Consider the following 27,006-nt stretch of genomic DNA (forward strand, 5'->3'; position numbering starts at 1 on the left):
TTAGCTTTCAAATAGTTGTGTACCAAATTTTCACATGTTTTATACCGATTCCTTACCTTCCAGAGTATCCACTGTGCAGTAACCTACCATTTTAAATAGTTTTTAAACTGAGGTTGACTGTATCAGGCAAGCTCCAAAAGGGGAGGGTGGTGGGGGCCCGGAAGGAGGGCAAGAGGCTGTTCAAAAAATTGAAAAGAAAGGTGTAGGGATGAAGTAGGCCAAGTTATGGGCCATTCGGGTACCAAAACTGGAGGGAAATTCACAGCACAGGTCTATATTCAACACCATGGAGTTGTAAAGCCAAATACAGCCCCCCCCCCCCCCCCCCCCCCCCCCCCAAGGCTAACCAGAGCTCCATTAAGGCCCCACACTGCATGTATGGAACGTCATTGGGTTTGGCAGCCAGCAAAAGCAGACTACTCAAGTCTAGCTGATTTATTAGATAGTTTATTCATGTAGCTTTGTGTTCTTGGTGAAAAATCAAATCTGCTATCATGGGCAAGAAGACCAGTTTTCCTAGATCCAGTCACATATTTACTATTGAGTACTTTTATGGCTTCTCCAGTACATTATGTACTGGTTTTATTTGTCAGGTTCTTTGAGCATGATATGATTGGTAATTTTAATGGCACCGCATCTAATATGAAATCAAGCAAATGTTGGTACTTTTATCAAAAAGTGAACAATTTTTTTCGCTTAGCCACTGTACTCATATACACTCACTTGATAGACCTCAGTTCGTCCAATAACCTGTTGGGGTCACTGGTTGATGGACGATAGCTAGCATGATGCAGATCAGCCCCACCCATTGGTGCCATGACAACCACACCAAACTGACACTGACCATTCTACATAAGCAAATAACCATGGTAACCATAACACATATCAGTAGGTACACACCTCCACAGCCATGACCGTCTTCAAGTTAAACAGAGGACCAGCAAAATGTCTGAAACGTTGTTAACGGAACATGTTCTTGTAATGTATCTATCAATGTTAATCCCCACTCCTTCAGTACTGGCTTTAGGAAGGAATTTGAAGTTTAAAATGTGCCGGAGGGTGGGGAATGAAAAGTTTTTACTTGTGGTATGTAATAAAACCGAAGCTCCATGTCAAATCCTAAGCCATAGGTGTGGGGATTTGACCAAACAATTTATCCCCAGGTTGGAGAACGTCATATCCCCACCTTCCTTGTACTAGGGCGAGTGGAGCTTAACATTGACAGTCAAAACTATTATACATAGAATCCTGAATATCAAAAGTATACGGAGCAACACGGATACAATACGGTACAAACAGGGCCACTCACTGTACGGCGGGTTCCAGGTAGTCTCGTAGTAATATCGGGAAAGTAGCACAGAGATGCGAGGCGCTATCCACCACGAACACAACGTCATAGTATAGCTGACCCATATCCTGCCTTAACCCACAATCGAAAATATTATCATGGCTCACGTGGTAGTGGATACTCTGTACAAGTTCGTGAAGCAGGTAGGGGACACTTATTACGAGGGGATTACTAAGGACCCCGAGTTTACTGCACGACTGGAGACTGCTGTACGAATAGCTGGTTATATTATACCAGGTCAGCTCCCCGTGTATTGTAATTAACGCGCAGTGGTCTTTGTGTATCAAAAGCCAAAGAGTGATCCTGTATCACTGTTTTAGAGCTCCAACAGGCTTTATTGTTACATAATCTATACCAGCCCAAATGCCCACTCATTCCACATTTTTTTTGTACAAGTCAAAATTGTGGTCAGGTGTCTGCTAGTCCATCAACCCAATTTAACAGCAATAGAAGATTATAAGCACTGTATCAAAATCTACCAATAGCTATCAGGACTATATGTTTTGAGTGGACTTTCAACTACATGTATATACATATTGTATTTGAGGATGTGTCTGAAAGTGGCATTGCCTGTTGACCAGTATGTCACACCATACCACAGTGGTACATGATTTCTTACCTTAGATTGACTTTATAATGAGTTATGTTGCTACTTAAAGCACTCGAATTATCAGCACATCTCAATTCATTATACAGGTCGATTTGGTGCTAGTCATGCTACTACAGAGTTGGGTAAGCGATCATGTGATCTGAGCAGTGTATCACATGATCCACATTGTAGTGTATGCCTGTACTAACTTGTTCACATACTTCAATGACTACCTGATGTGTAGAAGTGTTGGTGCTAGTCTTGGGGGAGCTAAGGCGAGTGTCTGTGTGTATATCTGGCCTTGTGGGATTTCAGCCTCCAATGAGGTACCTCAAGAGAGTATTCCTGTCCTAGTCTCCTATAACCTGTGTAGTAAACAAGTGCCCTATAGGCAGAGGGTGTTGTTAGTGTGGCACTGCTTGCCAATTTTTAAAAAGTAAGAATTTGGTGAAATACAAATTAGCATTTCTAGCTTTGAAATACCGAGCTAGCCAATCAGTGTGCACCAATGATGTTTGCACACATATCACCCTGGCAACACAATACTTTTATTTGAATTGGAGGACAATCTTCTAATGTAACCAGCAGTTAAGTATGCAGTCTGTTCAAGTGATATGGGATCTGTATTTCACCAGATCCTTACTTTTACAAAGAGGTGGGCAACTCCAGTGTTGTATAACATTTTTGCTGAGGCTTTCACTAACATACACAATGCCAAGAGTTAATATTACAAACTCTTAATAGTAGTGTTGCTGACTGCTTTAGAAACATCTTTTAAGAAAGTTGCATTGTTTAGCCATAGACACTCTTGTGGATATAATAGAGTTTCAATATTGATATTCTGTTAGGTATTCAAGAGCACATATATTTATGGGACACCATTACGTCATGTTAGTTGCCACGATAATTTCTGAGAAATATCAGAAAATGTGCAAAATATTAGTTGCAATGTCTGATTCTAGGTGTAGGAATTATTATTTTTTATTTTAATAACGTGACCTCTTGGTAGAGGCTGTTTAAAGAAGCAACGAAGGATTGTTGCACTAGTGGTAGTATTCCGGTAGTTTATGAGATGGCAATAAAATGTCCCATGGTTTATGTGTCCTGCATTTCCCAGTGTTCTGTTAAACATTGTAGCTATTATCATGAGTAATGGTGTCCTATAAATATCATATACCTCTATATAGGCTATAGCCTTCTTGCCGATCTGTTTAGTGAGATAGTAAATAAAACACATTTTGGGTTTCATAATGTAGCAAAGAAGGGAGTTTTCCTTGTAGTACCTTATTGATAACATTACTGTTGCTACAGCGATCACCTCTACACCAATGTCTCCTTTACATACTGGGTGCTGTGGAGTGTTTTGAGGTTTCCATGGAGATGATGGCACAGCAGAACTTCTCTGAGGTGTTCAAGTGGGCCACTGTCATCGTAGTATCTCTGTTGAAGTGAGTCACTATATCACATGTGTGTGTGAATTTCCAGGTTTACTGTAGACAGTCATTGCTATTTTCACATATTCCACAAGGTATAAGACCTCGCAAAAATATTTAATACTGTGAGCTAGTTAGGTATAGTAGTGGTATAGCTTGTACATTCAAACTGTTCCCAGGCTCCTGTAGATAGTTGCACATACATTTTTAAACTAAATACTAGAGGTATATTTAAGCTAGACCTCCACCATCTGTAGGTTAAGTAAACTTTGAAATATAAAACCACCCTTTGAAGCTTTGTAATGTACTCATAGCCTACAAAGAATGACAAATAAACATTGTTTTGTTTTCATTTCACACGATTGATGTTCATTTCTTCATGATCGATCTTTGTGTGGATGACCCGACTTGGTTTTAATGCTGTTACTAAACTGTATTAATTGACTTGTATGTGGCTAGTTTGCTGCAAGTTGCTCTCACTGATCGATATCAACTACCAACTTTGAAAACCACCGAGCCAAGTGTGTTCAAATAGTGTGGTGCAATGCTGAACTAAACACATCTATTGGAATAGTTTGATGCAATATAAACCTGTAGGTGGAAGCCCTACTGTAGTCTATTAACACTATCAGTGGTAGAACCTTGATTGATGGCCATGGTAAAGAAGGATAAAAGGTAAAACAATAGCGCAAGCATTGTATGTTTATCAATATACCAAAGGTTTTTTCTTCATTGAATTAGAAACATTTCTATGAAAGAATTAGGGCTGTAGCTGTAGTCAGTTTTCTGCTATGCTTGACTGAAGGCGTCAGGCAGGCACTAGAAAACTCCATTGAATATAAATTCTGTACCAACTTGACAGAAACGTTTCAGGTTGATCTGAAGACACTTTTGGGCTTGTGTAACGCTGTGAAGAAAAATCGAGGCAGGTTTTTAGGTTATATAATATCATGGGCCACGCCCACACCTTCACTGTCCTTACTATACAGTACGGTATGATGTAGTTGTAGGCTATAGAAATAAATATTCCCACCTCGTGTCGCCATGTGTACCCATATCGTGTCAAAATCAGCCACTACTCGACGCTCATAAATGATATTTAAGCCTGAGGGCATGTTATTGAAAGTGCAAGGAAATACAGTACCTGCCTAAATTATAATCTGGGTAGCAGGAAGTGTGCTCCTGTGTGTTAAGCTACTTTACTCAAACCTTTGCTTGCAGCATCGGTGCTACGACTAGTACAGCTTTTAACACTTTTGTACACTTCATATATCATTCGACTAGTGTGGTAATCGTCGTATGAATAGCAGAAACTCAAAATTTGTCAAATCAAGTTGGATGCACTCTAAATAAATATATTATCCTTAATTACATTGCTTTGTTTGGTATTTCATGTGATCCTCCATAGTCAAAAAGAAAACTGAAAAACGATGGAGGGTTTCCTTATCCAATGAGACTAGTTTCTATTGAAAGTACATAATGTGTGTAACAGGCTTGTTGTAATCGTACTGGTAATTACTAAGTGTTGTTTTGGGGGTATAATTATAACAGTTTGGTAGTAATGATGACATCATTATACCTCACATGATCTCCCCTACAGAAGCACCATGAGGTGTTACATGCTGCTTGCCCTCAGAGCTGGAATGAGTGTTAGTCCTCCGGTACCTTTTCTAAATAGAGCACAGCTATATGGAAACCATGGTAATGGTCAACAGCAGTCAGCACAGGCATGGCAAGGACCACGTAGTGGACGTGTGGTTAGGTCGATCAATTCTGGTACGTCTTGAGAATTATGTGGCTTCATTGTTAATCTGTTGTGTAGACATGTCTGTACCATATAACCAGTTGTTGCTAAGTGATGGAGATGCAGCGAGTGGAGTTGCCAAGCCAACCAAACTGTCTACTCAGCAAATAATATCTGAGTGTCTACACTGTTGTAGACCACTGATACACTGTGAGTTGTAAGTGTGCATATTGGTGCATGGGGATGGGCTGATTGTGGTCTCTGGAACCTGTCAATGTGGGCACTTGAGGACACTTACATAATCCAGACACTTGGAGTCCCAAAGTATCCCTTAGTGAGTAAACTGACCTGGAAAATCAGGACAACGTATTGATCACTATTAGTTAGTCCCAAGGTGTTCATATGTGACCCAGTCTGGGAAAACCGGGCTTATTGCCTATTTTAAAGTATCAAGAAATGCCAGTTTTAAGTATTTAGTGTGTTGTAGCTCGCCAATGGTTGAAACTATGTGTATCAAATTTTCACACATTTTACACCAATTCCTTACCTTCCAGAGGATCCACTGTACAAGTAGCCAACAGCTAAGTTTCCTGCCATTTTAGATAATTTTTGAACTGAGATTGGCTATATCAGGCGAGCTCCTAATGGGGTGGGAGGCGGGGGCCCGGAAGGAGGGTGAGAGGCTATTCAAGAAATTGAAGAGGAATGCATAGGGATGAATTAGGCTGTCAACCTAAGATACATCACAAATTGATGTCCCTAAGGACAAAAACTGTTCCAATTATGGCTTCCTTCTGTAAATTAACGAACAAGCTTTCAGAGTATGCTGGTATCTTCTTCAGATATTCTTTCTGTCACTTTGAGACCAATCCAGTGACCCCAAACACTACAGGCACAACTTCTACTAAGTTATGGGCCATTCAGGTATCAAAACTGGCTTAAATGAAAGGAAATTCACAGCACATGTCTTTAGTCAACACCACAGAGCTGTACAGCCACATACAGTCATCCCCAGGCTGACCACAGCTCCATTAAGGCCCCACACGGATCGCCACTTTGTGAAAGCAGCCAGCAAAAGCAGAGCACTCAAGTCTAACCGAGAATTTTTAAGAGGCAAAACTGGTGTACTATATAATAGTTAGACTTCAGACCACAGGGGTCTATGTTATTTAGTAACCCGATGGCCCTGTGTCATGGTATCTGAGCGAAGCAAAAGTACTACTACAGGGCCTGAGGATTACTTGAATTACAGAAACCCCAGTGTCGTGCATGTAATAAGCATGAGAAGGGTCTGACATCACTAACACCAGCAGAAGTTTTGTGTTTAATGCTCCATGTTCTGTTCACTGTAAAATCCTCAGTCAATTCATCTTTGTTACATTTATCCAATCTTCAGCTGTTTTGTTTTGTTTCTCAGATTTCATAATGTAGCTTCAACATCTTGCTGTAGGCTAATGGTGTATATGAAAGTTTTTTTTTTTTTTAGTGTTTTCCATGTTTGTGTTTGGTCAGAAGTCATGGAAACCATGGCTCATCTCCATGGTGATTGACATCATCAAGTAAGCTGGTCACTAGCAGATTTTAGTTACCATTATATTCGCATTACAGCTTACAGTCATTCCAACGAGTCACAAAGCTCACATCATCAGAAAAGTCCGAGGTGTTGAGACGTCGCCTGTTACTGCTGCTGTATCTATTGAGGTCTCCATTCTATGATAATGTCACCAAGTAAGTAGCCTCATCTTGACCTACCCATCATATAAAAGTTGTTCAGTTTTACATGTACAGTAGACCCTCAATTATCTGTACCCTTGTTATCTGTATTCTCGTTTATCCGAAATTGGAAATGACAGTTGTAGTAGAGTATTTTGAGTGCAAGTGTATATTCTGTTACGGTATTTCAACAGAGATATGTGTATGAATGTACGGGCTTCAGTTATCCGAACGATTCACTTATCTGAACACTTTTACCATTGCCTGAGACACATTGGAATTCGGATAACTGAGGATCTACTGTAATTTACTACTTGTTGACCCTCAGAGGGATACAGTAGTACACTGTTGAGTAGTGCTGTGAACCTGCGGGGTTTACTAAAACTGGTTATTGGAATGTGAGTAATTGGATATTGACCAGTTATTGTCTGATTGTAGATTAGTAGACATAATGGTGCTCAACATGCCTGTTGGAAGCCTTAGGGTGGTACCAAAGTGACCTTCAACATCATAACAATTACTATAATCACATATTTACACGTGCTTTGTTATGATGTTAACACTTATCAGCAGGGGTAATTTATGGTTTACCAAGTGGGTGGCAAAACCAGTTTAAAGGCTTCCTTTAATAACTAGTTTTCCATACCAGTTCACAACACTACTGTTGAGTGGCTTATCCACACTGTATGGTTGGTAGGGTGCAGGGTTACTGGCTGGTACCAAAGGCAGCATTTTCTGGTAAGGTCTGGAACAACACCTCATAGGAAGTAAAACCTATTCGAGTTTGTAAGATGTGTCCCTTTCTATTGGCTACATCTTTGATCCAGAACCTGACAAGGAGAAGGACACCAGATACAACAAACAGGAGTCATAACTAAAACTCTTATCACTTGCAAAACAATGTTTACGTACTAGTCCCAAATGTTCTGTTATAGTGATTGACTGTTCTATTAGAGTATCTAGCGTAAGTCGCCAATTATTGGCACCATTTCATCACGCAATTATAATTCCTTAATTCAGTGGTGTCTGAACTTTCGGTTTGAACCATTTAACAAAGTAGTCCTTCGTCTCTTAGCATACATAATTTTAATTATCTCACATGAGTGAACGTCTTGTTATGTGGAAAATGCAATGCCTATCGTGTACCAATTATCGGCATGGGGTACCTATTATCGGCAACTGTACTTCCCTGATTGACCAATTATTGGCACAATGTGCGATTTTGTGTGTAACTCCATGATGCCTCGTTGGTTCTTTGTGAAATTTTTATGGGAGATGCAGTCTGTGGATATCTCCGTTTCACAGAAGTTTTACCAAGATGAGGCCAGTCGTTCGAGGGATATTCAGGTTAGATGTAAAAGCATACTTGTTTCCAATACAAAATTATTTTTACGCAATTCTATGCTTAACCAGAATGGCTTGTATAACACTTTAACAACAATAATCACCAATGAAAAATGAAAACAATTCTTAGAAATGTGTTAGAGGATATAACAGCTCATTGTGTAACTTGGTAGCCTCCATATACCCTGTAGCCTCTATAGTTTACAAGTGCCAATAATTGGTACCTGCTGATAATTGGCGACTTACGTTTAAACACCTCTCTGGTAGGATACCAGAATTCTTTGGTGGGGCTCCTAATGCACCTGTGACATCAAGGTTGCTGTGTTATTCAAGTATTCAACAGTTATTGTACATATAAGGATGTAACCAAACTCCGGTACACTCAAGAAAATGGTGTCACAAACGAGTGTATGGCTCACACCTTCAGAGATCCACTTGCCAGTGCCACACTCTAACATTAGAGACTTTCCTTTAATGCTGTCACATTTTCAGTTGGTTTAGTGGTCAAATTAAGCTAAATACAGTGACCAACATGTACAAATAATAATTACCATGTTGCTTCACACAATTCTTTCTCATGTGTTAAACACTGTTCAATACTCTTGGCTACTATTATTTACAAGTTAGCTCCTTTATTGTAGGTTGAGATTTTACGCATTTCAAATTATTACTCTGTGTAAATGAAAATACTTTTACTGATATTGTGTTATTTCATGCAATCATTTATCATGGGCTAACACTGTTCAACACTCTTAGTTACAGTTACTATGTATGTGCCTCCCAGTCCTACCACCATACAGCTGTATGCCTTTAGGTTGCTAATTTTTTAAACAAAATGTCATGTTTGTTTGTCAAACATTTGTTCAACACCAAATGTTATTGTGAGCTTTGTATGCTATACACATATAACTAATTTGTACTACCATATCAAAGTTTCAACCTAAGTGTTGGCCTTAGATATGGAAACTGACACTGGAACGAACTGACAACAGTGCCCAACAATAGGCGTAGCAAAATATTTTTCGAGGGGATGGGGGGCTCTGTTCCAGGAGGTTGTAAAAGACAGTATAAACATGTGAACACAACCCCTCTAGGGGGATCTGCATGCCCCCACATGGAAATTTAAATATTTAGCCTTCTGAGGACAATTTTTATACAATGACTGCTCTACAACAATTGACTGTTCTATTAGAGTACTTTGATCTTTTTGCACACTAAACGTAGAAAATCATTATGGGGGCTCCAGCCCCCTTGTCCCCCAGGTTGCTTGCTACCTGATACCTTTGGGAGAGGTCTGTTGAGAAGATTGAGAATTGCCAATGAGGCACAGAGGCCACTAGTTCCAATAATGATAACAACTAATTAATACTTGGTTGAATAACACAGCAATCTTGTTGTCACATACGCATTTCAAATTACCATTTCCTGTATATGAAAATTACTGATATTATGCTATTTCATGTGATCACTTATCATGAACTAACACACCCAGCAATATGTATGTATTATACTAGTCTAGCTACAAAGAGAATTTGTACTTTAGCATTACTCCAACACTGATATACTAGTCAAGTATTCTAATAGAATAGTCACAACCTAGGATAGATGTGGTTTATACCATGACTATTATACCATGAGTAAGATACAGCAAGGAAGGGATACATCGGACCTTTGCTATAATACATTACTACTAAATTATTAGAACAAGTAGAAGGAATTTTAAGTTGGATTAGGGATCAAAGAAAAGAAAGTGGAGGATCAAGGATAAAAAGTGGTGAAACACAAAGAAGGTTGCCTATACCTGCAGATATACTAGCGGATTCTTTTCTACTTGTTTGTTTACTTTTTTTTACAAATGAACCAGCACATACCACATTAAAAGAAAGAATAGCACCAGGAATGCCATAAAGGTAATGTTACGTCAGAATGCGCTCCCCTACAATCAATTACATAGTGGAAAGGGAAGTGGCCATTATGCTTTGTTCTCAGCTGTGCTTTGCCTGTTACACAGCGTTACAAATGAAGAACAGTATGGGAAGTGTCTGCAATAAATCTAGTTGCTATGGAAGCTACAGGTGGTTAGCCAACATAGCCCAGCCACAGGGAAGCCACATCGCACTATTGCGATGTATTGTCAGCAAAAAGAACTGGAACAAAAAGGAGGACAAAGAGTGTATTGTATGTACTGCAGTTGGTCTAAAGGCACATCTTGAGACAAAACAATGTCGAACAGTGAAGAAATCAAACCTGTAGCCTTATCCATTGTCAATTTATGTTTGGCTGGAGGCATCAGTTAATTAGTCAATGTAAAATTCTGTTTAAAAAACATTTTAGGATTTGAGGTTGGTCTGAAGACATTTTGGGGCTGTGCCTAAACCAATACTGCCACACTGTCATGAAGGGAAATTGAGGCTGATTTTAGGGTGGCTGGAAAAGTTCTTCATGATCCCTACAGGTTTTTGCAATTGACTTTGTCCCGTTTGCAGTAGAGTTTGTCACCTTCACAGTAGAATTCATCCCATTTGCAATTGAATTTGTCAGTTTTGCAATTTATTTAGTTGCCTTTACATTAGAATTCGTCATAACTACATTGACTGCAAGAAACCAGCCGCTTATCACAAGGTGAATCATTTTTGCCATGGAGAATATCACTTGAGACACTAGAGAGTAATTGAAGCTGGTTATATGCGAAGCCATTAGCTGTCTGTCAAATTAATTAGTTTGTTCGCTAGTGACCACATCCATCGCCAATGGAGCAGCACAGTTGTGAATGTTGCTGAAGAAGCCGTAGCAGAAGAATTATTGCCTTATAAAGAGTTATTTACAACAGTTGTACTTCAGCAAAATCATGGAGCAGCTGCTACATCTTGTTTTCATGTTTACTGCAGCTGCCAATCTTGTTACGGATGAATTCTTGTGCCAACACGATGAATTCTAATGCAAAAGCGACGAATTCAATTGCAAAAACCTGTAATATACAATACTACTGTACTGTATGATACATACTTTGTCTATCTCTTATTATCGCAAAATTATTAGAATACAGCCTCTAATAGTCACTTCTTATCCACACTTGAAATGAAATAAGTCTATGTTCTTTACTTGAAGAAAAGCATTTTGGATTGCAGTTGTGTAATTGTTTAAATACTCTAATAGAATATACGCCTACCTCAAAAATACTTTTTTCTGCAATTTTGGATAAATGATGGTATGAATAAACAAGGAACAGATATCCAATGAGATTACTGAATCTGTGAATGAAATGTGTGTATAGTAGAATGTGTTCTTACCAGCCACCAGACATGAACACCTTGGTTCCTAGGATAGTGTTCAGAGAAGTGAATTTGTTTCGGATAAATGAAACCCATTGAGTCAATTACTCTATTAGAACACATGCTAATGATAAAATACTCTAATTGAACAATCAGTCTTAGTGTTCAGATAATCGGATAACTGAGGTTCGGATAAGCAAGGATCCACTCTACACTCCTTCAAGGAAGGTGTCAATATGGAAGCTTAACACTTTGGTATGGTTTCCTGGCTTGAAGAAAAAGATGACCATTCAATTGAAGATAAAAACACAGAAGGCAAACATTCATCAGAACTACAGAACGTACATCCCACCAGTGAGTTTGTTGCTATGGCATAAAATGGTGGCTGTGCACTGCTTCTTTTGGCCTCTAGCCTTGCAACTGTGGCAGATGGGCTGGCAGGCAGGCAGGCAGGCTGGCATACAAAATTTTGAGTTATGGTGACTTTTTCTTTTTTTTAATTCAATATCCAGAGTTTTCTTATTTTTAATTATTCTGAATGGAGTAAGATGATTCTATAAAGATAATTATTGCCACATATGATATTTCCAGGATGGGTTTTAAACATGGCTTTTTAGCATAGCACATCACTTTAGGGGTAACCCTAGTAAACAATATAGCTGTACTGTTTAATACTGTAGCAATATGTCATGACTGACAAAAATATACAGTGGGTGGAAGTCGTAAAACAGCGTTGAAACCAATTTGGGTACATTTGTTCAGCTCATCTGGGCCTAACCTAGATTGGATCACACTGCTTCTTTTGTGAACCAAGCCCACTTATCGAGATTAGTGTCTGTAGGCATATGAACAACCATGTCCGTTTTTCAGTATTATTGTAGTCTGTACTCTGTAGGTATGCACAAAATTCCATGTCTGTTGCTGTCTGCAGGCTTACGTGAAGCCACGCCCATTTCAATATTTGGAATATGTTATACTATTTGTAAGTGTATGTAGAGCCACGTTAATTATGATGAATTGAAGTTTGTAAGTATATCAAAGCCACAATAGCTACCTTTTGTACGTTATTCACATATCCAAATGTAGTTCTTGGTGCACACTTAAGTGTTAGGGTCACCAGTACAATCAGTGTTGGGAGTAACGCGTTACGTAATATTATTACTTTTGTAGTAATTAAGTAATACGCTATAAAAACAAGTAATATAACTCAAGTTTAGAGGTGTACCGATAATCGGATCGGCTACAATATCGGCCACCGATATGGCATTTTTTACCAATATCGGTATCGGTACAGAACAGCAGGAGGACCGATATCGCTACCGATATTTATACAGTAGCAATAGTTTGTACATAAACGGATTATGCATTGGTTTTCTACGTTATTCATGTGGCTCATTAGTGCCAGTGGCTTATTGTTCACTCTGCAACAAGCTCTACACTACGAGAAGCCATATAAATGCACACGATTCTAGTGTTTGTTGCTGCAAAGCCTATCAGTCTTTACAAATGAAGCAGTTATAGAGCACCTTTGTAATAAAAGAAGGATCAGAGTAACCAAGGAAACTTGCTGTACAAGCCATTAGAATTCGCAGCAGGAGCTTATAAGCGTTCGGCGCTTATAAGCTCCTGTTCGCAGTAATGCAGAAATATCTGTTTTAGGCTTCATGGGAGTGTACATAAAAACGTTTGTGGGTGCCTAATTGTCTGGATTGTACAATAGAAACCCAAGCAGTGTACCACCACAGGCAGATATGAATACATGCACATGTTGTTGTAGGGTAGGTAAATGTACACTTAAAATATTAATGCAAATATCGGATCGACTATCGGTTATCGGCTTCTTTGGTTGCATCAATATCGGATATTGGTACATGCCCAATACCCAATATCAATATCGGATATCGGTACATGCCAAAAACTCACATCGGTACACCTCTACTCAAGTTACTTTTAAATTACTTACAAATGTAATATAACTCAAGTTATTTTACTTACAAATGTAACGCGTTACCTAAGTAATATAATTACTGTAACGAATCTAATATTACATAATATTATTACTACAAGTAACCAAGTTACTAATCTCATTAGTAATCCACTGAGTAACGCCTAGCCACAACGAAGTAATGAAGCCTACTGAATGAAGCTTATTCACCAGCTTCTTACTTATAACCAAGATTTGCACATTGTCTAACAACACAATCATGTCACGTGATAAGGTGGTAGTTTCACACGTGACAGCTTAAGGTCAAGAAAAGCTGTGGACACAAAGTAATATAATATGTAATATTATTATAGTTACTTATACTTTATTGGTACTATGTAACTGTAACTAAATGGTTCAGTTGCAAATAATATGTAATATATACCACTTTAGCCTGAGCATTCAAAGCTGCCGCTCGGTGTTTAACTTGCATATTGCCTGGGAAATATCATGGAAAAGTGGTTTGCCAATGACTTTGGTACCCAGCCAGTTCAAAGAATCAATGCGCTTTGACTCGTTATATTGAGCGACATAGAGCTTTGTATTGTGGGACTCATTTTTGTAGTGGTTGCTAAACTTAGTACATTTGCTAAGATAGATTAGTTGGTTGTTATTAAAGGATAATGAAGGCACGAAATGATTGTTTGGGCGATCGTGGATGCGTATTTCTACCCACCGCGTATCAGCCTTTGAACAGACCATGGAACAGCAAAGCTACTACTGCTATGTTGAAATAGGTTAGTAACTTACATTCCTAAGTACTTAACTTAATATAATAACTTACTTACTGTCCCAATAGCGAAGTTAGTTGGCTTAACTTAGTACAAAAATGATAATATAAATTCCATCCCACAATTGAAAGTTTTCTAACATTGCGTGTTGAAGCATGGTAACATATTAGTGACGTTTTAACGTATGGACAACGTTTTGATGACTATTAGCCCACGCTATTAAAACCACGATCGATCTTCAGATGCTACTGTATAAAACAAACGGGATGAGTTCTCGTTAGTTCTTTCACCTATTAGGTGAGTGCGCCCACTTATACCACGGTTGCTTGGGATTTTGCTGACATATACACCTGCAGCCCTCGGGTCTGCGGTCCTTGGGCTTTGAATGTATATATCAGCAAAATCCCTCACAGCCATGGTATAACTATTACATGTAACTAGTTACTTTTACAAAGTAACTTGCCCAACCCTGAGTACAATGAACTGGTTTCAACTCTGCTATAAACTACTTGACATTTTGTCTACAGGGAGAAATTGCTGGGAGTACTGAAGAGTGTATTGTCCAGGATTCCCTTCATTAATATGTTGTCTGGTGAGACATGTGTCATTTTTGTCATGCTGTACTCTGATTGGCTGTATTTGTAGACCTGTTGCTAGGATACATACCAGTGTGGCAGGACACTTATTTCTACTGCTGGATGTCATGAGCCCCTCTCCTTAGCAACAAGTCACACCTTCATCAAACTACACTGCCTACAATATCCTTGTTTAATGATTACAATTACGTGATCACTTTTTAAACATTTTTGTTATTAATGTTGTTTTGTACACATAAAATCTTATCTTTTTTTAACAAATGCAAAAAGGTAACTATGTAGTTATTTACACAGGTATTAATACGAGACTTCACAAATATCATTCAAAGTAAGGCATCAATATTTACAATCAAGTGTGTGACACATACCTCAACACTTGGAACAGAATATTATCTGTGATTATCACACAAACCAGTGGAATGTGCAAACTTGTAGACTATTCTATTAGAGTACTGGTACTGTTGAAATTCATTTTGTTTGCTTGTTAGCAGAGCAGCATAATGTAAAGAAATGTGATAAACATTTCATACACTTTGTGATAAACTACCCACACAAATTACACTACTTATTTGATATACTGTCATGTGGGAAATTTTCAAGGGATGAACGAAATGTGATTTTCTCGTTTTTTTTTAATTCACAAAAGTCTAAGGTAATAAACATAATTATAGATCTGTGTATTAACCTAAAACATTTCACAAGTATATTTTCGTGAAGCTAACATTATTTGCAAAAGTTGCGTCCCTTGAAAATTTCCCGCTGTACACTAGTGCCACTGCAGATCTGACCTTTGGTGACCTTCACAATTATTTTACGTTGAGAATTCACCATTTCTCCCTGGGGACATAGCATGGTTTTAAATTAAAGGTGTTGACCTAAGAAATAACTTGTTTGAAGTGAATAGCTGATTCCACCTCAAAGTTATGACCGTTTCTATTAGTGACGCACTTTATTTGTATATCATTGGAGTTTAAATTACCAATAAGCAGGTGATCTCATGGCAAATATAACTTTGAAAATGAAATCACCTATTGATTTCAAATAAATACCACGTTGTTAAGAGTTGGACCAGATTTGCAAGGCCATATTTAACCATGTAATATTATGCCTCACAAGAAGGATGAATTTTAATGCAAAGATGGCTGTAAAGGTCACCAAAGGTCAACTCTGTGATGTCATAAGGACTAGTGCAATTTGTGGAAAGTTTTAGAATTGCATTAAAAAATTACTCACAATGTTGTCGCTCTACTATAACATTTTGTTGATTGCAATTTGCATAAATGAATGGACTGCTAAAATGTTACTGAGTCACAGTAACATGTGATTTGTACGCCACCAGCACTATTGAAGTAGACTATACATGTACAATTGATTCACTTAACACGTAACCACATTAGGCTATGTATCAGATTTCATCAATTTCAATTTTGTACTGAGGTAGCTACCCAAAAGGTAGGACCACGTTTGGTAACAGTTATACTGTAACATTGAGATAGAATCAGTCAATATCTATGATTCAATGCCTACTCCATGTGGGTCTTCAATCCATCTTTAATAGTTGAATGAAGGTAATACTAACAGACATACTGAGAGAGCAGATGTAGCTCTTTTAAACAGCTTAGGGTATTGCACAAGGAATTTCTCATCTCTCCTCCAACAGCCTGTGTCATACGTTCTATATGTCGCATATGCCAATATACATGTGGTACATAATTTAATAGTATTAGTCATATTGTGTATTGTACTCAAAGTTTGGGTACAACAAGTGGATCAGATCTCAGTCTTTAATATTAAGGAGCTGGCCAGTGTCAGCTGGGACATTCCCTCTTGTCCATTGCAGCTCATATTTTGCTGGGACTTGACTATAATGAGACCGAATATTTTTCCAATCATGTGTCCCTGGCAACCCATAATTAACTTGTGAATAAGGTAGCACCTTGATATTTACCCCTAACATGTCCACTATTGCTCGATGTAATTTTAATGGTGATAACAAAAGATATTAATCATACTTGAAAATTTGGAAAGGCCATAAGATCTCTTTCTCAGATCCAGTCATCACATATCTATTTTCAATTGAACAATTCCTCAGTGGGCAATCTACTTGTCTGGAGTGAGTGTATTGTAGACTATACAAGTTAGTCATCTGGTTCTGTTTGCCCTTACCATTAGAATGAGTCAGGGGCTATAGTAGGGCCAAAAAGCTATAACTGTCTTTAGGTTGGAAACGATGATGGCTAGTTGTAAGTCAGACTGAAAAACCTACATTAACCACAATTATTTACAGAATAGTACAAAGTCACAATGCATGTGTGTATTATTACTATTACAAGTCAACTTAACATCAAAATTCAACCTCAGGCTAAAAAAATTCTCTTATGGCCTGCACATGCTGTTTTATTATTTCCCTGATTAATCCAACAATGTGATCTTACTTTTTGTTGTTTTGTTTTTAATTGCCTTCCCAGTTCATAATGTCCTAAAAGTTGCTTTCAGACCTCATAACATTTCAGTCAAATGTTTGGCTAGTTGCTGTTATTATTCTCTAATAACATGTCCCCACACCCCATAACTGGGTGAGAACTCCTTCAGTCTACTCTCTCCACTAACACTTTACTACCATAACAACTTGTACCATCTTCATCACAGCCAGCTCGATACTGTTATATTATACAATGCTGCATGTACATTAAAAGTTTGGAATATGACACAATAGAGCAATAGAACACAAGTTATGTACATAAAATTTATTATTTTGATATCAACCATGCAAGTAAATCATACGTCATTCCACCTCCTGTTCTTTAAGCTAGGTCTGTTATAAGGAATAGTTAACTATACCGCCACAAGAGTGACTAATTAATTGTTAAACCAATTAATTAAGGGTGCACAACTCATATTATTTCCTTGGATGCCACAGTGTTCTCAGTAGTGATCAAGATCTAGAATTACAGCCCAAACTCAATGTCTGTACATACTCACACAACTTTACATTATAGCAACAAGTTGTGTGTCCCTGTGATTATATGGCCACGTTGCTGCCATTATTGTTGTTCTCAAAATCAAATTATAGACATGAGCACAATATACAGATTTGCAGCTAAGAAAATTCTACATGTGTGTTAATAAAGTACTACATGTTCTCATAATACAGCACATCTCCATTGAGGTGTGTTACTTGGTGATTGCCTGTAAACCAATAAGATCATGTGATGTAATATTACTCATAACAAGTTCCATACGTTATCACTGTCAGTCTTCTGAGACCATCCTCTATCTGTTCAGTAACTGATATCAGTTGTCTGATCTTTTTCAGGGCAGCTAGTAGAGTAGCCCAATTCTTCGGTCCTACTCCCTTATCAGTAGTGACCCACTCCTTTAGCAACTGATGACAACATTCCTCTGGATCATCCCTGTACTTTCTCTGGATAATTCTGATGGTGGAATTATCAAACTCCAGTTGATCAGCAACTTTATCCCAATCTGCAGCCACTCGTCGTACAACAACATCAAGTAAGTGTTTTGCAGTTGGTCCTGTACAATTTAAAATAATTATATACAACAGAATTTCAACAGGTCACACTTACTTTGTGTCAGTATTCTGTTGAGATTACCAGTTGATTGTGTACTTGCTTCAGTCACTGAAGAATTGCCTGTCAGATTTAAAGGTACTAATATTGTTGACACTGCAATCTTACCTTTTGATGTGGTCAGTAGCAACATGTAGGACTTCCTTGGGACAATCCGACCTGGACTTCTTGAACAAAGAATATCATTTACTTCACTGATGTCATCAAGTCGAACATGAGGTAAACAGCCTTCTTCGTGTTGGAGTGGACACTCCACATATCCAATGGGATCTTTAGCTGATGGAATATATGTGTGGTGTACTTCATGGATTGCCTCTTTCAGATGGACCAGTAACTCCTGATGTTGACCCAACATCATCAGCTGATCTTCCACGTGGAGAGTGATGAAGCACTTGATAGAGAAGGTAACTAGACACTGTTGTAGACAGAAACTCTGCCTTGTCATGTTGAAGTCGAAATAACCAGTGCCTCGGTAAATGCTATACAGAAGAAATATATAAATAACATTATAATAAGCACATTAACATACCGTCGAACACAATGTCCTTCTTTGTTGCACCACTGAACAGTCTTGACAATCACATGGTTGAACACAGTTTCAAAGATGAACTTGTCAGGGTAGTGGTACAACACAACCACATCATCAGCTTTCTTCTGGTACACCTTCCTCTCGTTGTATACCAACATGGAGGGAACTACAAACACTTTGCCGCTCTTGGGAGTAACGTAGCTATCATCCTCATCAATGAACTTTGTGTTCACTGGAACTTCTACTGCAAGATCAAACTTCTTCAGCAAACCCAAGATAACCTCTTTCTGCTGGAGACGACCACATCTCTCCAACATATCATCAAACAATGCTTCTTCCAGCAATCCGTAGGTGTCATAGCGGACACAAGCAAGCTGGAGATTAGATGAAGATGGCTGGCAATCATGTGTGGAAATGACAGAGGAGACTAGATCAGATACCTCTTGTGGATCAACAAACACAACATCTTGTAGGGAAGGCATATCAGGATAGAAGAGGAGAACACCTTTGTAGGAGTAGTGGAGGAGTAGTTCTGTTACTCTGTTTTCCTCAACACCAGCTCCTCTTGCAATATTTATAGCTTCCTGTCTAGTGATGATTGATTTAGACTCTGATATTTGTAACAAGCCACTTTCAAACTGCAGGTAAGAAATAGGGCATTGCTTTTGGATGGTAGAAGTGGATGCCTTCACAATGATCTGCTTCACAGCTGTGAACACTTCAGACTCTCTGGCTTCATTATCGATGAAATGAAAAGCATCAGATCGATCACTTGGCAAGTGATCCAAAAATGGCCTGCCTTCAAATGCCTTGTAAAATTCCACAATGATGTCTTGCTTCTGCTGGTCGGTAAGACCCTTGGCATGAGTGGCTATCATCAATATTGTGGGGATTCTGTTGGAAATGTATCCTTTTACTGAGGCCCCACAGTGACTGTAGACAGAAAGGAAAAGAGTTTCTAGCACTTCAAGGTTTGTCTGCATTCCTCTCGTGGCTACTTTTGCTTTAAACCTATCCAAACGCTGCCGGCACACCACTGTCTGCTTCAAGCCTTTTGATGCATCAAAGGTCATCAGCACTACATCCTCTGGAGACAAAAACATGAAGTGGACTTCGTAATAAATCTCCTGCCCTCCCAGATCAAGGATTATGATGCGTACATCTCCACAGGATACCTCTTTGGCTTCTACTACCTCCTTAACTTTTGTAACAAGTTCTTCTGGAACTTCCTCTTGTTGAATGGATGCCGGTATTTGTTTGTCACCAAGACTCTTTGTTATCTTTGAAATACGGTCTTTCATTTCAGTTTTGTACAGCTTAGGGAGCTCTTGTGACTGAAGTTCCATTTCAATTTGCTTCCACTTTGATACCAAGATACGATCAATGAAGCAACGATCGACAGCTGCACCTATGGTGGACTCCTGGTTCTTTTGGAACTGTTTGTCAAGTAAGGAGCCAACAGTGCTGGTCTTCCCTGCTCCCTCCGCTCCCATCATGACCAGCTTAAGTTGATTGGCAGCTCTAGTGCCTTTCTGTGCAGCTTGTAGGTATGCATATATAACTTTTTTGTTGACTGCTCCTCGTCCCATCTTTGCATGTGGCACTACACAATACACAAGCTAACATAACATGAAGTTTTATGATGTGAATTTTATAGTACCTAACCTGAAAACAAAATAATTATTGTACAAACAATTTAAACAGGTATACATCAGGATTGTTAATTAACTTTTTTTATTTTTTGATCTAATCATAATAAGAGACCATAATGTGTTTGGAACAAAACAGGAAGTAAAATGGAACATGATTATGTTGAGAAGTTTACCCTCACAAAACACATGACTACAAAATTTTTATTCTCCTCCTTTATAAAGTACTGGCATCTATTACATCAGGAAGGATTGCTTGAAGCTGACACTAAGGCTTTTACTCAGTTATGAAGAATGCATACATGAATCAGAATCAACTATATACCACATAGCAGCTTTTCAAGGCTAAAAGTTTTCTCAAATCATTACATCAAAAATTCCTTTTAGAATCACGTATTGCACACTTTTTGGGAGAAATTTTTGCACATTAGTTGAAAGAATTTGTACCTACCATGGTATACAACAAGACAGAGTACTGCAATTGTATTGTCAACAAGAGAGCTTTAATACACATGATAATGGCTGTGGTAATGACACTTGGGAGACAGTAATAGACAATGTGGTGGCAGTTGACCATGTACCCAGAACTCTTTACAAGCCCATGATAGAATCCCTCGGGTGGTATCCACTAGTGTTATTAACAACTGAGCAATGATTGTAGAAGATGACACTTTGATTGAGTGATGTGACAAATGTGTTGAAGATATAATCAAAGCGAAGGTTTTACAAATAGCCTAAAGTGTTTGCAAAAAATTCCTGCACATGCAGGAGTTCAGCCACACACACAGCAGTGTAAGGACAGTTACGTTTTATAAGTAACTAGTTACATATTACTTGCAACTGAACTATTTAGTTACAGTTACATATTACCCATAAAATAAAGTAACTATAATAATATTACATATTATATTACTTTGTGACCACAGCCTTAAGCTGTCACGTGTGAAACTACCACCTTATCACGTGACATGATTGCGTTGTTGGGCAATGTGCAAATCTTGGCTATAAGTAAGAAGCTGGTGAATAAGCTTCATTCAGTAGGCTTCGTTACTCAGAGGATAACTAACGAGATTAGTAACTTCGTTACTTGTAGTAATAATATTATGTAATATTAGACTCGTTACAGTAACTATATTACTTAGGTAACGCGTTACATTTGTAAGTAAATAACTTGAGTTATATTACCTGTTTTTATAGCGTATTTTGTTATATTACTTAGTTACCACAAAAGTAATAATATTACGTAATGCATTACTTATGTAACACATTACTCCCAACACTGCACACAGGTACATATGGTAATACATATGGTATACTAAAGTGTGTACTGTAGGCTTGTGGCTATTATAGCCAAAAGTAGTAATTATAAGAGGGATGAAACAAAGATCACATGATGGACAATATTACACTTCATTTTCAGCTAGGTTTCACATGTTATACAATGCTACAAGTAAAGAACAGTAGGAGAAGTGTTGCTGTAATCAGTCTACTCGTAACAGAAAAAAAAAGGGGGAGTTTAGCATGACAGCCGCTGGGAAGCCATATTGCGCTATTGTAAATTGACACCTTCTGTTGTCAGCAAAAACTGAACTGGGACACAAAAGAAAACAAAGGTAAGTTTATGATGTGTGTATTGTACATACTGTGGTTGACAAAAAGGCACATGAATTGACATCAAACAATGAAGAAATCCAAGCCCGTAGCCTTATCCATTGTTGAGTTATGCTTGGTTGAAGGCATCAGTCAGTCAGTCAGTCAGTCAGTCAGGCAGGCAGGCAGGCAGGCAGGCAAGGCAGGCAAGGCAGGCAAGGCAGGCAAGGCAGGCAGGCAGACAGACCAGTTAGTAGAAAATTCAAACTTTTATAGAAACTTGTCAGAAGGGCTTGGAGTCAGTCTGAAGATATTGTTGGGCTTGGTCATGCCTAACCCATACTGCCAAGCTGTTGTGAAGGAATAGTGAGGCTGGTTTCTGGATGATATTTTTGGGAGAAAGCATCCGTAATATCAGATATAAGTCAGATTGTGTGTATTTATTAAATGGTAGAGAATCATTAATTACATATCCTACATTGTCTAGTGTTCAGTATGGTTGTACTGTATTCATGTAGACCAGCTGGTCTATACAGAACTGAAAAACTTGTACCTCTGACCATGTTAGTGGAATAATAAACATTTACAAGTAGTCTAGTTGAACATACAACTATACTAATAGAACAATCATTTAACAGATAACATGTTCCACTGTGTTAGTGTATGATTAGTGATGACATCATACCTTGTTGTGGATCAGGTGATCTGGTAGGTTGTGATCTAGATGACTCCTCCAAAAGTTGTTTAATCTTTTGTTGTGTCCACTACATTATGATAAAATGATCAGTTAATACTCTAATAGAACAGTCAGGTGAACACACAACATTAGCAATGTAATACATATTACTGATGAACAGGTCTTGTTGAGATCTACTAAATGTACATCATGTGATCCTCATGGATGACTCTCATGTACACTTAGTGTACAACAATAGGTGTGATAATTAAATAACTACAAAGTGTCCAGCTAAAAAGACATTAATTTTTGTGGTCACATCCCTACCTTAATGTGTACAGTTTAATACCTTACCAAATATGATAAAACACTCTAATAGAACAGTCACCATGATGTACCATATGTAATATCTTTTATCTGTAACAATGATACCATCCTCATTTACCCCAGCAATCCCATGAACTTTGGGAACACAGAGCCAAAGGCAGAAAAACCCATTAATTGGAAAGTAGCTAGCTACTAGGCTAGGAGTGAGGGGAACTGGTACTACATATGCAGGAACTTATAAACTCCCAAGAGCTTTAATTCCCTGATCACAACTTTAATTTAACTTCACTGGGTACAGTCTATCTCAGGCAGCCAAATGTAAAAATATCACGTGAATAGAAATAACCAAATTTCACACCAGGTGGACGGCGCTAGTTTAAACTCAAGGCTACTGATTTCATTGGCTACTTTCAAGTACGCAACTTTTAACACTTTGTTTCCCTAGTCAACCAACTGGAAATATTCAACTGATCGATCATGTGATGCACACCCTACCTCTATATGTGACATATTTACATTTGCAATAGTTGTACAGATGTGTCTGTATATAAATGTAGTGTTGAAATATGTTTCATCAACTAGTGCTATACGTCAGTGAGCAAAATAGATAACAGACATGGACACTAAAGTGTGTATTGCTTAACGTACAACAAATATAATACAGAACTCATCACCTACATGAAGGGCAGGCACAATTATTATATCAGTCACTTAGTTCAACCTCACCAAGGGCAGGTACTGCTGCTAGTAATTGCTAAAAGTTTGGTCCATGAGATATTGTCATTGTTTATTGTGTGGATTATATCCAAATTAAAACACTCTAATAGAGCAGTCACCTCAATAGAATCTGCTTAGAGGCCGGGCCAGACAGCACCACTATTGAGTGATTGTACTTCCCACAAGTTCTATTACTTTAACAAATAGAGAACTTAAATTTTGTACTATACATTGTTTCTACCGCATTTAAACCACAAGGCACTTTTACAATTGGCTATGTGCAACTCAAATTACAAATACTCTAATAGAGCAGTCATATTGTATAAGGGACCATAAGTCAAACACTACAATAAGTCACACAGTGCCCATTTATAAATGTTGCGTTCCATCAAAATAAATATACAGATGGTGATTGCTGTCTTCTAACCCTGTATGATGACCTGTAAGCTACACAAAACACGTCATCTCAATATCTTGTGATGAAATTAAAGTATAGGGACTAGGACAATTACATGACTTAAGTTGTTCTATGGAAGAAGTTCCATTATCAACACTAGGAATTATGAATTATATCATTGTATTTGGTACCTGCCATGGCCAATCATTGAACACTTGACTGGGTAACTAACTTATAAGCACCGGAAATCATTCCATATTAGATGTGTGACTTAATGTGTCACTGTATGACTTTTGGTAACTTTGAACAATTTCTAAAAGATGCAGAGCAGCTTTCTTTACGCACAGACAGTAGTAGCACTTGAGGGATTAGTCACATGTACCAAGTGTGGATGACGTCACAAGTCATACAGGGATGTTATGAGTGATGATACAAAAAGTGCATGACTTACGATCCTTATACTAAAACTGAAAATAGATCACTACAGGCACAAGTCTGAACGTGAATAACCAAACTTGTTGATGTTACACTGATCAGTGGAACGAGATATTTATACAACACTAGTTTGTGTATTGTGATCACAAAATACTCTAATAGAACAGTCAGTATTATTGATGAACATGTACTGACAAGAAAGCTTGTAGGTCCTTACTATAAAGACCTCATACAAAATGACATGATCAGTTATAATGGAACTAACAAGTAATCACAACAAAACTAATACTAACTCTGTATAACTAAAGGACTTGCCCATCTCATGACTTCTAGACAGTATTCGAACTACTGGTCCTAATACTGAGTTATGGATTTTTCTGTTTGTTTACCAACAACAAAATTATGTACCAATACTGGCCTATTGTGATAGTGTAAATAAAGTATAAACACTGTTCCATTGTATGCTGAGGTGTGAATTGAACCACACTCCACCGACTGATATAGTCACACAACTAGATGATTTGTAATAGTGGTGGCTCTTGTTAACAATCCTTCAGTACTGGACTAGATCAGAGGTAGATGTTATGATACTACCCATCAGTGGTAGAAACAAGCTTGTTAGCTCAGGTCACAATTGTGTGTCAAATATTATAACACAATCACATGATCCTGTACATGTACGAGTACAAATCAAATTATTGTAATAGTCAACATTATCCTTGACTGAGCTATATGTTTCAAATATTGTCTAGCTACTATCTACACTACTAAATAGTTAGTAAAATATATATGAAACCTTATAACCAAGACACAGTTTGATTGTGGGTTTTGGAAAATGTGTCCACACTAATTGTTACAACTATTACATATCATTTTGTTGTTATTCATTTATTTACACAATACAGTACTAACATTAGAAACATGTTGTCTGTTTGTGTGTAACTGTACCTGATCATACTGTGTGGGGTCCATCCCAACTGTGTTGATGAAGTAGTCCACTGGTCCAGATTTTTTATTACTCACAGCATATTCTAATGGAATCCTCCCAAACTATAGTGATACAATACATACAATGATGTGATACAGTAAACACTTGGGTGGGTCAGTACACATAGCCACTACATTATTGTGTCATGTTAATATCAAATGTTCTACACAATTTACAAAATCACTAAATTATTAACTTATTCCACCACACAGTAGCTAGTATATGAAGTGAGAACATGTCCTTATTAGGTAGTGTCCCTATTAATAGGTGTCCTCACCAGAGAGGTTAACATACACATGCAGTGATATTATTGGTTACATGTCCTCATTATAGTAATAGAAGCCATACAAGCTAATTCTACAAAGCCATATAATTCATTTATCATCACACTGTATTCACACTAGCTCACCATATCCTTCATATTAACATTTGCTCCTTTCCCTACCAGTAGGGTCACTACATTAGTGTGACCCTCTCTGGCAGCCTGGTGTAGTGGTGTCCTCTTGTTCACCTGTATAATACAAGTGATATTATATAGCTTCACCAGTACATACACAAACAACACATTACCCCTATTATTGGTGGGATTGTGATTTGGTATAACAACACAATATAACACTTCAACCACAAACTATTACACCAACCACAACAACAGGACCAGTAGTAATAGTCCACCAGTAATACTGGCTATACAGTACATCCTCTCCAATATGAACACCTTGGGACCAGAGGGTGTGTCCAGATTAGTGATTTTGTAAGAATTAGTCAATTATCATGATAATTAGTGATCACTTTAAACTACATATGACTTATTAGGATACAACGATAGTGTAAATGTTACTAAATGATGAACACGATAGACAACAAGTCTGAATTAAAGAGGATTACATCACTACCTACTGGACACCATTATCAACTGATAGGTAACAAGGTGAACTTGTTAACTTGACATGATGATTGATGTTCAACACTTCACATCATCACTAAATACTACACCACTACTCATTAATGTAACAACATTGAAAACAGGTCACTACTACAGACCTGACTGACCCATAAATTTGGATAGTAATTGGGTGATACCAGATCTGATTGTACTGAAGTGTGTATCATATGTTACATTTTGAGTACTCCACTAACACAAAATTATTATACTGTAGATAGCTATTATAGTAAAACATGTAATTTTATAGTTAATGAAAAATTAGTGGGAGTGGCTCCACATTCACCTACACACAACATTTTCTATTTCTACATATAAGTGGGTGTGGCATTGTGCATACCTATAGGCTTCAACATGAGTTACAGATAAGTAGGTGTGGCTCTACGTACTACTGCAGACAGTACCACATTT

General features: G+C 37.9%; 3 protein-coding genes across 6 annotated transcripts in view; 1 reads left to right on the forward strand and 2 right to left on the reverse strand.

Annotated features, from left to right (window-relative positions):
• LOC136261905 (mediator of RNA polymerase II transcription subunit 25-like) overlaps positions 1–1,449 on the reverse strand; it is an 11,662-nt gene extending 10,213 nt beyond the window's left edge. For both annotated transcript variants that reach the window (XM_066056001.1, XM_066056000.1), the window contains exons 1-3: positions 1,310–1,449; positions 901–949; positions 724–848 (exon numbers count right to left, since the gene is read on the reverse strand). In XM_066056001.1, coding sequence (XP_065912073.1) covers positions 724–848; positions 901–949; positions 1,310–1,413 — 278 coding nt within the window. In that variant the 5' untranslated portion in view covers positions 1,414–1,449. The remainder of the gene's footprint in view (positions 1–723; positions 849–900; positions 950–1,309) is intronic.
• LOC136261907 (peroxisomal membrane protein PEX16-like) lies at positions 1,410–15,043 on the forward strand. 2 transcript variants are annotated; one of them, XM_066056003.1, is made up of 10 exons: positions 1,410–1,585; positions 2,045–2,080; positions 2,130–2,263; positions 3,249–3,385; positions 4,971–5,146; positions 5,193–5,324; positions 6,601–6,673; positions 6,723–6,842; positions 14,686–14,750; positions 14,804–15,043. In XM_066056003.1, exons 1-10 carry the CDS (start codon positions 1,447–1,449, stop codon positions 14,863–14,865), a joined length of 1,074 nt encoding a protein of 357 aa, XP_065912075.1. In that variant the 5' UTR covers positions 1,410–1,446; the 3' UTR covers positions 14,866–15,043. The 2 variants fall into 2 exon arrangements, with proteins under 2 accessions (XP_065912075.1, XP_065912076.1); XM_066056004.1 differs by having other exon boundaries at positions 2,130–2,212.
• Positions 15,044–17,798: 2,755 nt separating this feature from the next.
• The window catches only part of LOC136262262 (uncharacterized), a 55,696-nt gene continuing 46,488 nt past the window's right edge, over positions 17,799–27,006 (reverse strand). For both annotated transcript variants that reach the window (XM_066056477.1, XM_066056476.1), the window contains exons 4-11: positions 26,062–26,163; positions 25,613–25,714; positions 22,798–22,876; positions 18,874–20,476; positions 18,453–18,823; positions 18,342–18,407; positions 17,997–18,288; positions 17,799–17,943 (exon numbers count right to left, since the gene is read on the reverse strand). In XM_066056477.1, the coding sequence (XP_065912549.1) occupies positions 17,898–17,943; positions 17,997–18,288; positions 18,342–18,407; positions 18,453–18,823; positions 18,874–20,476; positions 22,798–22,876; positions 25,613–25,714; positions 26,062–26,163 (2,661 nt within the window). In that variant the 3' untranslated portion in view covers positions 17,799–17,897. The remainder of the gene's footprint in view (positions 17,944–17,996; positions 18,289–18,341; positions 18,408–18,452; positions 18,824–18,873; positions 20,477–22,797; positions 22,877–25,612; positions 25,715–26,061; positions 26,164–27,006) is intronic.

This window comes from Dysidea avara, chromosome 7 (assembly GCF_963678975.1).
Source record: "Dysidea avara chromosome 7, odDysAvar1.4, whole genome shotgun sequence".
NCBI classification, from domain to species: domain Eukaryota; kingdom Metazoa; phylum Porifera; class Demospongiae; order Dictyoceratida; family Dysideidae; genus Dysidea; species Dysidea avara.